Genomic DNA, 15,831 nt, shown 5'->3' with positions numbered 1-15,831 from the left:
TGGTGGTGAGCCGCGGAGGAAAAGGTGGGGTGAAACGAGTAAATAGCTCTTTCTTCTTTCTGATACTATATAGAATATGCTATTGGTCGCTGGGCACGTGCATGTCTCGTTGTATTATTTCTAATGCTGAGGTAAACATGTAATAAGCGGGGATACGTACGCCCCTTGTCAGATTGAGTAGGAGGAAACTCAGAGCATTGGGTTGGAGGACTGGAGGCGTGCAGCCAGGGTGGAGTGGTGTATTTTTTTTCAATTCCTACAAGAGGTTACCATGAGCACAGCAGGAAAGCTTCTAAAATCCCACAAATAGTCCAAACTGCTCTTCTTGGTTGTCTGGCTAGCGTCGCGATGTGTACACTACTTGAGAGGGAGTAGTCGGAGGATGGTGATTGGCCGAGGGCGGCGACAGGGTCTTGCGGGGAAACAACACGAGCATGAACCGAGGCATGGCCATCGCAACTCGCCAACTTCGATGCCCATTACCGGCAAATACCCGGGGCCTGAACATGTGGAGACATGAAGCTGGAGGCGCGCTATTTAGCATCCACTTCCCCGGACCTGTCATGGCGCCACACAAAGCTCTCTCCCTTTCACCAGCATGGCGCCACCAGTATTGCAGACGCCCCTGTCCCAGCTGCTGGGCATCCAGTACCCCATCATCCTAGCCGGCATGGCGAGAACCTCTGGAGGCCCTCTCGCAGCCGCAGTGTCTAACGCTGGTGGTCTTGGTGTCATTGGCGGTCTGGGCTACACGCCTGCCCAGCTCCAGTCAATCATCGACGAACTCAAGTCCAACCTTGATGACCAGAATCTCCCCTTTGGTGTCGATCTTGCCCTGCCTCAGGTAGGCGGCAGCGCGCGCAAGACGAACCACGACTACACGCATGGCCAGCTGGACGAGCTTATCGAGGTGACCATCAAGAACGGAGCAAAGCTGTTTGTGAGCGCGGTGGGTGTGCCTCCTGCGCGCACCATCAAGAGGCTCCATGAGGCGGGCATCCTGATTATGAACATGGTCGGGCACCCCAAGCACGCGAAAAAGGCGCTGGACGCTGGCGTGGACATTGTATGCGCCCAGGGCGGAGAGGGCGGTGGCCACACGGGCGACATTGCAAACAGCATCCTGATACCGGCTGTGGTGGACGTTGCGCGCAAGTACAAGAGCCCGTTGACAGGCGAGCCGGCCATGGTGGTGGCTGCAGGAGGCATCTACAACGGCCGCAGTCTAGCCAGCAGTCTGATGCAAGGCGCGCAGGGCGTATGGGTGGGCACGCGCTTTGTCGCCTCAACCGAGGCAGGCTGCTCCAAGATGCACAAGGAGAATGTTGTCACGGCCGACTTCACAGACACTGGTCGCACACTGGTTGTCAGCGGCCGCCCTCTGCGGGTGCGGTATAACGACTACATCAAGGAATGGCATCAGAGGGAGGACGAGATCAAGAAGCTGACCGAGGCGGGCATTGTGCCCATTACCAAGGACATGGACGACGGCAAGGACGTGGACATTCCGTTCCTGATGGGGCAGGTCGCGGGCGTGATTGACGACATCAAGCCCGCAAAGCAGATTGTCGACGACATGGTGCAAGAGGCAGTCGAGATGCTGAAATTGGGCCAGACGTACATAGGCGCGGCGGGTGTGAGGAGCAAGCTGTAGTAAGGACAGGGTGCGGGAGTCTAAGTTTGTTTTGGGTTGCTTAGCTTGGGCGTGTCTGTGCTGTTTGTGTTTCGGTAGGGCTGCATCCGCCCTGAGTTGCTTGTTGGTTGTTTCGGTTCGTGGGACGGGTAGTAGGGTGATATTATTATATTAATTTGTTGTGCCAGTGCAACCGTCGAGGTCAAGAGGCTCGCCGTGCACGCCCGCTTCAGGGCCAGCAGTGCTGAAACCCTTCAAACCCCACAGGCTCTTTGTTTTATTTTGGGCGTGTCGGACATGTCTCTGGCCCTGCTGCTGTCGCAGTGTGAGCATGAGCATGCCCATGTCCAAGGGGGGGCCTCTCTCTCCGTGCAGGCCAGGCGAGCGGCATCTCGGAGATCTGCGACCAGGATCGCGCAGCCCGAACACATGGCAGCACCAGTCGTGACCAAGCTCAGGAGAGAGCTGACGGCGGCCGTTGGATCCCCTCGATATTCACAACTAATACTGTACATAGTTTTCTCCCATTTGTGGCCCGGCCAGACCTGACATCTTTATCTCTGCCTCCGTCGACCATCCCAGGCCCCTGGCATTTGCCGTCCGTCCGCCCGTCTCCACTCGCTACCAACGGCCTCTACCGCATCGCCGTCTCATCCCTCGTCCCCGTCCGCGGCGCGCGCTCGCCAGTCCACACTCCTGCCTGTCCATAGATGACGCTGGTTGCGCAATCGATTCCACGGAGCAGCGGCGCATCATTCCATGCAGTCAAATCTCAGAGCCCAGGCTGAGATTCAGGCCCAGAGGAAGAAGGTATGTCTGCTCCTCGTCTTACTCTCATCATCCGTCCCTTGCCGCCCCAGCCAAACGCCTGTGCGCCCGCAACAAGCAAATCCCACGAGCGCAAATTGGGCAAAGGACATGAGAGAATGCAACACTGGAAGAGATGGAGAGACTTGCCGTCGCTGACTCCTCGTGAACAGCAGCTTGCAAACTCGTATAAACAGCTACTCGAGTAAGCCCTTCGTTGCCACACCATGCGCGCGCTCCCGGCGCGTCCTTCACATGCACCCGTGTCCTGACACCCCCAACAGTGAATTCGCGGCCACCGACCTCAAGACCGTCGGCAATTATACCGTCGGCAGACTGATAGGCAAGGGCAGCTTTGGAAAAGTCTACTTGGCCTCGCACAAACTCAGCAATGGCTCCAAAGTGCGTCGTTGTCGGAGCATGGTCGCAATCTTGGCACCATAACGCTGACCACCACACAGGTCGTGCTCAAGAGCGCGAGAAAGGACGATGCCAACCTCGCGCGTGAAATCCACCACCACCGCCAGTTTATACACCCCCACATTGCTCGCCTGTACGAAGTCATAGTCACGGAGCAGATGGTATGGCTGGTGCTCGAGTACTGCCCCGGCGATGAACTATACAACTACCTCCTGGCCAAGGGTGCTCTCGAGCCCGCCAAGGTCCAGCGCATCTTCACCCAGCTCGTCGGCGCCGTCACCTATGTCCACAATAAGTCGTGCGTCCACCGCGATCTCAAGCTCGAGAACATTCTCCTGGATAAACACGGCGATGTCAAGCTGGTTGACTTTGGCTTCACCCGCGAGTACGAGGGCAAGTCAAACTATCTACAAACATGGTGCGGGACAATTTGCTACAGTGCTCCGGAAATGCTCAAGGGCGAAAAGTATGCTGGTGAAAAAGTAGATGTTTGGAGTTTGGGCATCATTCTCTATGCCCTGTTGGTGGGCGAGCTGCCTTTTGACGACGACGATGAAATGGTTACCAAGACAAGAATCCTGAAAGAGGAGCCAAAATTTCCAGACTCCTTTCCTCCGCAGGCAAAGGAGTTGTGCCAGTCATTGCTTTCGAAACGACCGATTCTGCGTCCTACCTTAGCCGACATACTCCAGAACCCTTGGTTGTCGGAACATGCGCCGCGCCAGCAGGAGACGCTAAAGCTGCAACAGCCGGCTCCCTTTTCCACCGAACTAGAGAAGGAGGTTTTGCAGCGTATGCGCGCTGCTGGAGTCGACATTGACATGGTGATTGAGAATGTATTGGCACAAAGATGTGACTCTCTCGCCGGTTGGTGGGCATTGTTGCTCGAGAAGGAAGAACGAAAAGCCAGGAGGAGAGAGCGGAAACGAAAAGAAAGGGAGGCAGAAGCGAAGAGTCTTCGACGGTTGAGTGCTGCAAGTAGTCGTCTCGACAAACTCGCGCCTACTATTAGGGAGATGGACGAAGAAGGGTACCACCTACCCCAAACACCAAAAAGTCGCGGTAGAACGGCCAACCGCAGCAGTTTACATGGTGAGTCAAGTAATTTTCTCAGTTAGGGAATGATGCTAACTTTGACTAGGTGCTCCAGAATTACCGCGTCTCCCGGAATCGCTCACTTCTCCCAACCTCACAATTGACGACAAGCCCCTACCTCCAATTGACCCTCCTCGAGGACGCAAATCACACTCTGCGTCACGGCCACCACTTCCTGCGAAAGATATCGATAGACGAAGATCACGTAGTAGCATGCTACAGGTTGTCTCCAACCCCGATCTCCTTTCACCAAACGGATTTGTACCCAAGCCGCGTCGGAAGCAGCCCATCATTGGCCATCTGCTATCCCTCCGGAATTGGATAAAAGAGACATCCAAGCGCGCACGGTCGCCAAACTCGAAAGCTAGTAGTGTGCAGTCACCAAAATTGCCCGAAAATAAGTCTCCAGAGGGAGGAAGACGAAGGCTTAACACAGCCAACCGGTCGTCTGTTTACACGAACCCAAAGTCACCGCCAATGGCACCGGCTTCTACGAGACCGCGGACCTCTACACACGGCTCAGGCTCTGTGAGACGACTATCAGCATCCCCAGCTCCATTGACACCACGGTCATCATACCGCCGGTCGTCTGGTGGTCTCCGAGGGCGCAAGTCCACATCATCATCCGTGTCTTCGATCCGCAGCATGCCGCACCACCACCACTCTCACAGCAAAGCCTCGTCAACCTCGTCGGCCTCACTCGCCTCCCCCGCCGTCTCAACATCCGGCCACTCGCACAAACCCTCCAAATCTCCCCATAACAGCATCAAAGTCCTACCTGCTACACCTACATCATCCTCTTTCCCCTCGAACATCCGCGTTGTCCGCTCCGGATATCCACCCGGCCTCAGCGAATCCAGCGCCGCATTTGGAAACGGCCACGCAATGCCTCCTCAATCCCCCGGCCTAGTCTTTGCCAAGCGCAAACGCAGCGTCTTCAAAGGCCCCATGCTCAACGTCAACACGGGCGTTGGCAACGGCAGCTCGGGAGGCGGTGGGTGGCGCAGCAGAAGCGGCGAGGGTGGTTCAGGAAGTCGTGGCACGAGTTCGCAGGGTAGACGCAGCGGCGAGATCCTGGGTATTACCGAGGAAGATGAGGAGGAAGAGGAGATTGAAGAGGTGGAAACATTTGGGGGTCGCTTAGGTGAAGGCGAGTTTGTAGAGGAGGTTTTAGGACCGCCTCTTACACCGCCGATGAAGGAGGAAAAGGAAATTGAAGTGGAGAAGGAGAAGGAGAAAGAGAAGGTTGAGGGTGCTTGAGGTGAGGGGATTTGAAGGTAAAAGTTGTTTTTGTTGCTGGGGTTTCTTCTTTTTCTTTCTTCATTTCTTGCCTGTGTGGTTGAGTTGATCGGATTAGACAATTGTTCGATTGTGGGGTTGTTGTTGTTGTAGATGTTGGTTTTTTTCCTTTACTTCTCCACCCTTTTTTCTTCTTCTTATTCTCATCATGGCATCATTCCCAGATCCCCGCATACATTTTTTTTCCTTTATCTACTCTTCTTATATCCCTTGGGTGTTTCTTCTACCAATGTAGTAAGCCATCTTTCTTTCCTTTCTCTCTCTCTCTATCTCTCGTTTTGCATTGGCATCGTCACACTCATACAAGCATACCCTTTGGCGTCTATAGGTTTTCCCCTTTACCCCCTCCCCCCCCCTTTCTTTTCTTAATCTGCGCGAAAAAAAATTGATAGTTCGGTAACTTTTTCACATACCCACATTCTGTCTCTCGTATCTCTCCCCTCGTAAAATGAATGTCATCACGCAGATCGATAAACATAGTGCTGACATGTTAACTCACCGACATGAGGTTAAATACCCGGAACCTCCCGAACCCAATCTCCCGGAATCGATATTTTACATGAAAAAAAGGGTAGCAATCGGTCGTGAGGAGCTATGAACTTACTCCAAATCATCGTCTCCAACTTTTGTCATACACATACATACATACATACATACACACATACGCAATCACCAGGGGTGGGTTACGCAAGCAAGCAAAAAAAGAAGCGGTGAAGTCAGGACCCGGAAAGTTCATCACGTATCCTCCTCTCTCCCCCCCCTTTTTTTTGCGAAAGAGGAAAATGCTACATCGATGTAATCAATAAAGGTGTTTTTTGTGTGTCACGGTGTACAACAGCATCTTCTTCCTATTAAATTTTTTTACTGAAAAGCCAGGGTAAAGGGGAGTGGAGAAGAGGCAAAGCACGCAAACAAAGTCCTCCCCCTCCCATGATAAAGTAAATGATTTACATGCCTTGCTTCAGTAGTAACAGTAAGCAATCGTAAGTGGACTGACTTTATGTACGTGACTGAACCAGGGGGTGTGATAGAGTGGTTCCGCCAAAAAAAAAATAATGCATGCGGTGTTTGATAATTACCACTTGTAAATAATCGGGAGAATTGAGTAAGCAAGTAAGAGGGAAAGGAAAAAAAAAGTCAGACACGCAATTCCCGTGTCCCTAGACTGAACGAGCAATTAGCAATTACAGATATAGTGATAGTTCACTTGGGATTCATACAAAGGAAGAAAAAAAAAAGAAAAAGGAAAATACGCGTTAGTTTAGTAAAAAGACAGGATTGAAAGGATCCCGAAAAAGGAAACCCAATCACATGCCGCAAGACCGTTTTTTTGGGGGGGTTTTTTTGGTTGCAACGGTGAGCTCGGGTAAAAAGCAAAAAGGTGGAGGGAAAAAAAACGGTGCCAGTGGGTTGTTACACACGAATGGGGGGTAAGTAAATCACATGTGCGTGCGTGTGCGTGCCGTGCACGGGGCCGCAGAAACGCCATTTTAGTTCTCCGTGTCTACTCTCTCTCTCTCTCTGTGTCGCGCTCCCTTTTTTTTTCCTGGAACCTGGGACACATATTGCACAGGGGGGGACCGTTTGTGCGGGAACGCGGATCGACATATGGGAATCACGCTGGGGGGGCAAGATCGAATATCATCTTGGGAGTATCAATAATAATACGTGATAATGGGTGTTCGTGTTTGCCCGCCATTATCGTTTATTTTGTGTTCAACAAGAGAGAGTTTAATGAGGGTATTGGCAATTGGTATTACAACAGTAGGTGGTAGACGAGTGGTGAGCCGCCGATCTCGCCACTTGCGTCAGAAGAACGGCGACCTTGAACCTGCATGTGCAAACCCAAGTGCAGTTGCATAAGTTCCAAATGATTGCTGGGGGCGGTATTTATTTATTCTGGCCGTTGGAAAAAGGCGCCTGCGGCTGCGGAGTTTACATAAAAGAAAAAGGGCAAGGCTATGGCATGGGTAATCTGTCGATCATTTTCGGGGCGAACTTGTTCAGGGGAGGGTGGGAACGCGACGAGTACGTATATACGAATGAAGTTTCTCTAACATGTGCATGAGATTGGCTTTTGTCCGGGTTGCAGAGGCACGTAATGGCATTAGCTATTTGGGCCGGGACACAGTAGAGAGGTTATGAGGGGAATTGCATGGAGGGCCGCCCGGTGGTGGCTGGCCTTATCAATTGGGCGTGCCACTGACCTAACCGGCATGGGAAGGCATACCAAAAGTGGTTGGCGTCTGATTCATGCCGTCTGCCGAGCAACGTCCCGTAAGCGGGCATTGCGATAGCAATGGCAAGACTGACATCTGTCTCTGTCGTGTTCTTGTTTCTGTAAGCGAAATGGCAGAGACGAAAGAGATGGTGGCTAGGCCCGTGATGGATGGTGAGACGATTAGTGCTCGGACTTGATAAGAGAGAAAGTGGGGGGCCAAAGGATGGAAATCACGGTTGGCCTTGTGTGAGAGAGTGTGTGTTGTGGGTTGAGATGCGCGAAGCTGTGTGTTTGATTCCCGACGAGGTTGCGCGGGGCTGGCACGGAGGGAGAGTGGTGGTTGTTGGAGACGGGCCGTTGTCGGGCGGATTGCGAGCATGTGTGCTTAGGTAAGGCGAAGCACGTTTTATTGTGGCGTGGTGTTGGACAGACCGAGGATGGGTTTATGAAGCGGGAGAGGGATGAAGCAGCTACTGACGAATTGTGGACCGTACCTGCATGTGATGGCGGCTGTCAAGGGCCATGGCCGAGTGCGTAAGAGGCAATGAGATTTTAGCCGTCCCACCACGACGCGCTGCAAAGGAGCATGCATCCATCGTGGGCCGGGTAGGACGGGTTTTGGAAAGTCGGATGGATGCAATCTTGCAATGGATGGTGGCTGTCCATATCAGTTGGTGTGGGTGTTGGATGGGAGGGAGGGAGGTGAGGGGCAAGCTACCGCCCACCCAGCCGTGACTCGACCGTCCGACGAGCACATGGCGATAAGGGCGACCGGTAGCATAGACAGACACCGAGGCCGTCTGGTAGCGCCGGCGGCCACGCGAGCCGCAAATCTGGAGCAATGAGAGAATCCAGCTAGGCGACCGAGATTGGCTGTTTTTGGCGCCATCCGCTCGAACGGCTGGAGGTTAGTGGAGGCGACGAGGCCAAGCACGGCTGGCTGGCTCAAGGCTAAAAACAGCTGGCACATGGACATGGCCGCAGCATGGCGAGAGGAGGGATACGAAGACGAAGAAGAAGACGAAGAAGACGAAGAAGAAGAAGACCGAGAATACGAGGTTGGATGTGATATCATCTGGATATGCGCACATGGATACTTGGACCCATCCACACACCACGTCCAGACGGCGATGCGCGGTGATGTGAATTGCCCTCACCCCAGCCCACTTGCATGAATGGACATGGCACCCCCACTACCTGGTCAATCCATATCCAGCCCTTCCCAGCAACTTGGGCCTGCCTCGACCATCCCTGACCCTTGGCCCCGGACTGACATGTCTAGTGTGCCATGTATGTACACTCTTACCGACACATCCAGTTAGTGACCGGTACGCTCAGAGCTGCCTTGCCCGTCAGCACCACGGCCTGCTCTCATAAGTAATAACCCGGTCCCTGCGCCCGCTCGCCCGGGACAAAAAAGCAATCGGTTCCATCTCAGTCTCCGCAACTTGCAGCGACACCGACCACCGTGCAGAATCGCCTCGCACCTGTCCCTCTTTTGCGCTGCCTGTTCTGCCTTGTGTCGCTTGTCTGGCTGCCCTGTGCCGTCCTGTCCGGCGCCCTGCTGCCTTGCCCGACCCCCCGATGACCATGGACGACGACATGTACGGCACCGAAAAGAGCTTTGGGAGAGCCTCGCAGGGATCCGACTACTATGGCGAGTCCTCTCGCTACAATGAAGGCCTCGGCCGCCGCATGCTCGACAGCTTCAAGCGGGACCCCAACTTCGCCATGACCATGACGCCAAAGACAACCGTCGGCGCTGATAGCAACATGTTTGATCCAGAGGCTGCTGCAACAAATACTGCAAACTCGCCACTTGCTCGAAGGCTCAAGGGTCGCCACTTGCAGATGATAGCTATCGGAGGTTCCATTGGTAAGCATGCCTTCCTCTCCCACTCAACCACCTCGTCCATCCGCTGATTACGAACCCATCAAAAAAGGTACCGGTCTGTTTGTCGGCTCTGGTCAGGCACTAGCAAATGGTGGTCCAGCATCGCTCGTCATATGCTACTGTCTCGTCGGTGTCATGCTCTACACCACCGTCCACGCACTGGGCGAAATGGCCGTCCTCTTTCCCGTTGCTGGTTCCTTCTCCGCATACTCGACACGCTTCCTGGATCCCGCCTGGGGCTTTGCCATGGGCTGGAACTACGCTCTGCAATGGCTTGTTGTGCTCCCCCTCGAGATTGTCGCTGCCACCTTCACCATTGAGTATTGGAACGGCGACGCCGTCAACAACAACGCATGGGTCGCCATCTTCTTGGTCCTGATTGTCGTCATCAATCTGTTTGGTATCAAGGGATATGGAGAGGCCGAGTTTGTCTTTGCTATCGTCAAAATCACCGCAGTTATTGGCTTCATCATCCTCGGAATCATCATCAACATTGGCGGCGGTCCAGACGGCGGCTACATTGGAGGAAAGTACTGGCGGGACCCAGGACCCTTCAACAACGGCTTCAAAGGACTCTGCAGCGTTTTCGTCAATGCTGCCTTTGCCTTTTCCGGTACTGAGCTCGTCGGTCTTGCTGCTGCTGAAACGGCCAATCCGCGCAAGTCGCTTCCCACGGCCGTCAAGCAAGTCTTTTGGCGAATCTCCCTCTTCTACATTGTCTCGCTCACTGTCGTCGGTCTGCTCGTGCCATACAACAACCCACGCCTCCTCCAGGACAAGAACAACGTCGACGCCGTCGCCTCTCCCTTTGTCATTGCCATCCAGAATGCCGGTATCGAAGGTTTGCCCTCCGTCTTCAACGCCGTCATCATGATTGCTGTCCTCTCCGTCGGCAACTCGTCCATCTACGGTTCCTCACGCACACTCGCAGCGCTGGCTGAACAGAACCAAGCCCCCAGAATCTTTGCGTACATCGACCGTCAAGGCCGCCCTCTCGTTTCCATCGCTTTCGCCTCTTCCCTCGGCCTCCTCGCCTTCCTCGCTGGAGCAGAACGCCGCCTCCAAGACGCAGCCTTCAACTGGCTCCTCGCCCTTTCCGCCCTCTCCGCCGTCTTCACCTGGGCCTCCATCTGTCTCGCACACATCCGCTTCCGCCAGGGCTGGAAAGTCCAAGGCCACAGCCTCAGCGAACTCGCCTTCCGCTCGCAACCGGGCCTCATCGGCTCCTACATCGGCTTCGGCCTCAACATCCTCGTCCTCGTCGCCCAGTTCTACGTCTCCGTCGCTCCAATCGACATGGCCGTTCTGTCCACCTCCCAGCGCCTCCAACGCTTCTTCAGCGTCTACCTTGCCCTCCCCGTTACACTGGCGTTTTATTTTCCTTACAAGTTCTGGTTCCGCACTTCGGTCGTTCGCTCGCACAACATGGATCTCGTCACGGGTATCAGGGAACTCAACATCCAGGCTCTGATCGAGGAAGAGCGTGAAGAAAAGAAGAAATGGCCTAGGTGGAAGAAGGTCTACAAGTTCTTCTGTTGATAGATGTAATCCTCCCGGCATATTTTTCTTTTTCCCTCGTCATATTTTCTTTTGACACAGCCGACTTTCTCCTTTTTTTTACCAGCGTTTAGCGACATGGCGCCTTACATTTACTTGCCCACTTCTCTTTTCCCTTCTTGTGTTTTGCGGTGCTCCTCTGTGGTACCAGGCGGCATGTCGCCCTCTCCATCCGGGCACTTGCGCAGCCTTGCGAACCTCCTCTTTTTTTACTCATCTCCTTTTTATCTATGCTTTCACTTAGATATAGGGGATCTATATAGTAATCCGTAACTCGACCATATCAAGCTGCGTTACACCAGCAAAAAAGGCTACAACAAAAAATTTCAAACTCATATCAAAAAGAACAACTGTGCCTCTTGTCGTTCCCAGTGCATAAGTTAGAAAAAATGGTTAGAAAAGCAAAAAAAGGATAAGACGATGAGGTCTTGCCCGGAATCGAACCGGGGTTGCCGGAAGACTCTGACGCCTGAATCAGAATCCGGAGTGATAACCGCTACACTACAAAACCGATGGCATTTTGGAAAATAATTCAATTTATCATGTGCAGCCACACACGAACTGCAAAAAACAAATCGACATGAACATTTGCCATGTCCATCAGAACACGGCGTGAAACCACCAGTAACCCACAAATGCGTTCAGACCTCAATTAAAAGATTTTTCCATGTCAATTCAAGTAGTGGGGTTCCATATAATACATAAAGTGGGCTGGTGGGGGGGGGGGGGGGCAATCGCGAGAACAGAACGCCATGTTTTTTTTGTGGCTCCAAGGCAACTTGTCTATCCCGACATTACTAGGTTTATAGCCTTCGCAAATCATATTTTAAATCCAAGATTATTCATAAGCCTAAAAGGAAAGAGAAAAAAACATCTTCTCGTAGATTGGTGTTGGAATACTCGTTTCTGAAAAAAAAGAAAAAGCTATGCTAATACCAATGTTTTTAAGAAACGATGAGGTAGTAATCACCCATGGTAAAGATGGCCCTTGGAGAACAGACTACGCTCATCGATTTCCGGGAACGTTGATGTTAGATTTTCAAATTGGCTTCGATTCTGTAAAACGTATTTTTTCCACCCCTAAGAATTATCAACAGCCTGAACAATTGCACCGTCTGCGCCTTGATCCAGCCCATCCAGCGTAGCCATATCCTCCTTGTCGAGTTCAAAATCGTATATATCAGCGTTGCCGACAATCCTCGAAGGATTGTCACTCTTGGGCAGCGGTACGAATCCCTTTTGCAGACTCCATCGGATGAGGATTTGGTTGGGTTCCTTGTTGTGTTTCTTCGCGATGGTGGCAAGTGTCGGGTCGTTTGCCTTTTCGTTGCGGACAATGGGGCAGTAGGCTTCGACTATGACGTTTCGTTTTTTGCAGTATTCGACGACTTCGCGCTGCTGGCACCAGGGGTGGAGCTGGTGTAGTTGGTCAGGTATGTGGGTAGTTGAATCGAGGGGGTTTAATACAAACCTCGATTTGGTTTACAGCAGGAATAGCATCCTTGCTGTCAATGGTTGCAATCTCCTCAATGTGTCCGATGCCGTAGTTGCTGACGCCAATGTCTCGTACTTTTCCTGCCTCCTTGGCCTTCTTCAGTGCCAACCACATTGTCTTCCTTGCCTCTTTGCCTCCATTCGGGGTGTGGATGAGGAAAAGATCCGCATAGCCATCCTTCCCAGCAAGCTTCTCAACACTTTCGATAACCTTTTTGTACGTTGACTCGACATCTTCGCCAGGACTCATAATTTTGGACGTGACGTAGATGTCCTCGCGGGGAAGCCCACTTTCAGCCAATGCCTGTCCAACCTGCTCTTCGTTGGCGTAGTACTGCGCCGTGTCGATGTGTCGATAGCCTGCCTCAAAGGCTTTCTTGCAAGACTTGACGCATACATCCTTGGGTGACAGATAGACACCAAACCCGATTTTCGGAATTTTGTACTGCGAATTCGGCAGGTCGAAGGCCGAGTTGATATCGAGTGTGCTTGCCGACATGGTGGATAGCGGGGTAACAAAGGTGGAGGAATGCTTCAACAATGCTGCTACTGATGGGCAATTGCTAATGTTACGGAAGGCAATACGTGAAGTGCAGAAGATTCGAGGTAATAGGAGCATACCAGATCATTTAGATGAAGTAGAGAGCTAGTTGCGCCATCGGTCCTTTCCATGTAGCTCTAAGCGCCGCATAAAACAGCTTTCATCTCATTAGTCGTGATGTCACTCCATGCATTGCCCAATGCCTTATGGTGGGGCTCGCATTGGAGCGGGGTTGAGTGTGCATGATGAGCGTTTGCCAAACGGATCTATTGAAGGCATGGATTGCGCCTTGATAACTGATGTGAGGTAGTAAAGCCATTCGCACAACGGCGCCTGTTCTAGAGTAACATCCAGAGCTGTTCGCGCTAGGATCGCGGGTCCCTGCTAGCCGCCAGCACCTCTTTGCCCTACTCAAAACCTGCACCGGCTTGGACAAGTCCCAATTAACTATAATAAAGCGTATGTCTTATCACCGCATATCTCAATCTCTTCTGTTTGCGTATTGTAGCCAGCGCTCTTGCCTCTTGGTGGCTACTGCAGACTCGGAAAGATAGGCAAAACAAGCTATCAATCCTTACCAAACCACATTGTTCCTATACGGTATTTAAATGAGTAGACTGTTACAAGGACCAAAAAGCTCACTGGAGAGATTAAATCTTCAAAGAGAAGCATGTTTGAAGATATTGGACACAGCTACACATGGGATGAAATATGGAACGAAACAATGACCTGTTCGTTTAAAAGGAGGGTGATTGATTGTAGAGAGAGGAGAAGAATATGGAGTCATGATGCCGCGGCGACGAACCTGCTGCTCAAGATTCGATTCCCGATTACAGCACAGCTTCCACTCCTCCATAGGCCCTCTCCTTGCAGCCTGGATGCGACTGCCGCGTTCGCCTCCCATCATCCTTATCCTTGATCCGCGACTTAGTTGATCTTCTTAAGCTCGACCTCGCTGTAAAGAAGTTAACATCGTGCGCCAAGTACATACGTATAAGAGCAGTAACTTACAAGATAAGGTCAGAGTTAGGAGGGATCAGACCAGGGAATGACCTATTTACATGTCAGCATCTGTGGTTGTACGATTTTTCACATAGAGAGCACTCACTGGTTTCCGTAAGCAAAGTCGCTGGTGATGTCCAACCTGGCCTTCTCGCCAAGCTTCATTTGCACAACACCCTCATCCCAGCCTTTGATGACACGGCCAACACCGATCTGGGTCTGGAATGGACCGCGGCCAGTTGTGCTGTCAAACTGTTTGCCCTTGTCGGATTGGGCGTCCTTCAGCCAGCCCGTGTACTCCATGGTGACGGTGTCGCCCTTCTTAGGGGATGGGCCGTTGCCCTCTTGGATAATGGTCTTCTGGACACCCATTGCGCGTGCAGTTGATGTGAAAGCTCGAGTTGTGAGACGGTTAAAGGAAGAAACGTTGAAGATAGGTCTCATAAGTGGAGCGAGAGGAGAGGTGAAGGAAAGATAGTTGGCAGGAGTGAGCAAAGAGGGTACAGTGGAGGGGTAGCTTTAGTGGGGTGGTGGGGTGGGGTAGAGAGATCGTCAGTGCACAGCCTCGTGCATCATGCAAGGGCAAGTACGACGAGTATGACCAATTGATCGGGCACGTCTTTGCCTTTTCGAGGGCTTCAGGTGGATAAGCTGCATGTACGGATGATGGCGTGATCGTGACCAAGTGAAGGGATCCTGGATAGCTGACCTCATCAAGGAGCAGCGGCTGCCTCGGTGCCATGTGCTTGATGGACACAGCTCCTGGATGGATATCGTAGTTTTCAACTTGTATTTACAATTACAAAAAGTCCTTTTTAGTATACATTGACTGCTAGTTTGCCCTTCTCTGTTGACTAGTGCAGACTGGTAGCGTCTGGCTGTCTCGCAGACCATTGAGCTACCAGTTTAGACATCCATACTAGCTGACCAAGCTATGGGCTATAGTCGCCCATTTTTACCATCAAAATACCGTGCCCAGACGCCGTACTTATGCGGAGAGGAGATATTGTACAGCTATTCACATTCAAACTTCCGGTGTCATCAATTCATCCAAACCATGACTTGTTCTTTCTAGCCTCTTTCCTTGCAGCTTGCTATAGAAATATTAGCAACTGTTCGTCAATGTCGATATGAATGGTCGAGAGACGGTCGTAAAAGTGTATGTGGTGCGCAGCCGGCGGGGGTAACGTACCCATTGCTCCTTGCAATCCCGATATGCTCTGTTCAAATACGCGTCAGCATCATTTCCCATCAATTGAAACTGTTATAACTGTAGCCGAAGCTCCAGCATCTTTCTTCTTAAAAAATTCCGACTCACTGGAAAAAGTCCGAGCACATGGCCCTCTCTCCGCCATTCCTCTTCAAACACCGTATGCTTCTATCCGCCGCCTCCTGACATGGATCGTAATACTCGCTGAATGCTTTGCTGTAGTAAGAATACATCAGTTGCTTGTTCTTCTTCTCCACAATGTAGCTTCAGCTCGATCAACAGGGTGGCGTACTTGTCGAACTTGGCGGCTTTGTCACCGGACCATTCATTTGCTTTCGAGGGTGTGGGTTTCTCCGACATCTTGAGAATTTCCAGGATCTGCGCGATTCCGGATGTCCAAAGTCAATTGGGTGGAGAGTCGCTTGTACGTGTTGGGATGAATGGCGCGGAGACAAAGTCGGACGGCGGTCATTAGGAATGAGGCTGCGGAGGTATGTTATCGATAAGACGGTCTACCCCATGTGCATGCACGACAACGGGCACTACCCTGTCACACAGCGGGACCCAATCCGAGCGTCAAAGCATCTTAATTCAATGACTTCTGTTGATTTCTTCTTCTTTAATGTGTTTAGTGGGTCGTTGGTGTTGTGTACTCTGA

At 52.0% G+C, this 15,831-nt stretch overlaps 6 protein-coding genes across 6 annotated transcripts; 3 read left to right on the top strand and 3 right to left on the bottom strand.

The window, feature by feature from the left end:
- Positions 1-598: 598 nt before the first annotated feature.
- On the top strand, positions 599-1,654 carry COCVIDRAFT_33596 (hypothetical protein; the record flags this gene model as incomplete). Its single annotated transcript, XM_014706121.1, has 1 exon — positions 599-1,654. One exon carries the CDS (start codon positions 599-601, stop codon positions 1,652-1,654), a length of 1,056 nt encoding a protein of 351 aa, XP_014561607.1.
- A 738-nt stretch (positions 1,655-2,392) lies between these two features.
- On the top strand, positions 2,393-5,215 carry COCVIDRAFT_22552 (hypothetical protein; the record flags this gene model as incomplete). Its single annotated transcript, XM_014705994.1, has 5 exons — positions 2,393-2,443; positions 2,614-2,645; positions 2,725-2,842; positions 2,902-3,952; positions 4,002-5,215. The coding sequence occupies 5 exons, from the start codon at positions 2,393-2,395 to the stop codon at positions 5,213-5,215; spliced, it is 2,466 nt and encodes an 821-aa protein (XP_014561480.1).
- A 3,844-nt stretch (positions 5,216-9,059) lies between these two features.
- Positions 9,060-10,908, top strand: COCVIDRAFT_86620 (hypothetical protein; the record flags this gene model as incomplete). The annotated part of the gene is made up of 2 exons (XM_014706120.1): positions 9,060-9,351; positions 9,419-10,908. The coding sequence occupies 2 exons, from the start codon at positions 9,060-9,062 to the stop codon at positions 10,906-10,908; spliced, it is 1,782 nt and encodes a 593-aa protein (XP_014561606.1).
- A 1,098-nt stretch (positions 10,909-12,006) lies between these two features.
- Positions 12,007-12,919, bottom strand: COCVIDRAFT_33593 (hypothetical protein; the record flags this gene model as incomplete). The annotated part of the gene is made up of 2 exons (XM_014706119.1): positions 12,007-12,342; positions 12,398-12,919. 2 exons carry the CDS (start codon positions 12,917-12,919, stop codon positions 12,007-12,009), a joined length of 858 nt encoding a protein of 285 aa, XP_014561605.1.
- A 969-nt stretch (positions 12,920-13,888) lies between these two features.
- On the bottom strand, positions 13,889-14,335 carry COCVIDRAFT_11980 (hypothetical protein; the record flags this gene model as incomplete). The annotated part of the gene is made up of 3 exons (XM_014705968.1): positions 13,889-13,916; positions 13,973-14,014; positions 14,070-14,335. The coding sequence occupies 3 exons, from the start codon at positions 14,333-14,335 to the stop codon at positions 13,889-13,891; spliced, it is 336 nt and encodes a 111-aa protein (XP_014561454.1).
- Positions 14,336-15,009: 674 nt separating this feature from the next.
- Positions 15,010-15,533, bottom strand: COCVIDRAFT_86336 (hypothetical protein; the record flags this gene model as incomplete). Its single annotated transcript, XM_014706118.1, has 4 exons — positions 15,010-15,057; positions 15,156-15,183; positions 15,282-15,389; positions 15,466-15,533. 4 exons carry the CDS (start codon positions 15,531-15,533, stop codon positions 15,010-15,012), a joined length of 252 nt encoding a protein of 83 aa, XP_014561604.1.
- Positions 15,534-15,831: the final 298 nt, after the last annotated feature.

This window comes from Bipolaris victoriae, assembly GCF_000527765.1.
Source record: "Bipolaris victoriae FI3 unplaced genomic scaffold scaffold_5, whole genome shotgun sequence".
NCBI classification, from domain to species: Eukaryota; Fungi; Ascomycota; class Dothideomycetes; order Pleosporales; family Pleosporaceae; genus Bipolaris; species Bipolaris victoriae.
The sequence above is the reverse complement of the archived record's forward strand: the minus strand, read 5'-3'. Positions and strand labels throughout refer to the sequence as shown.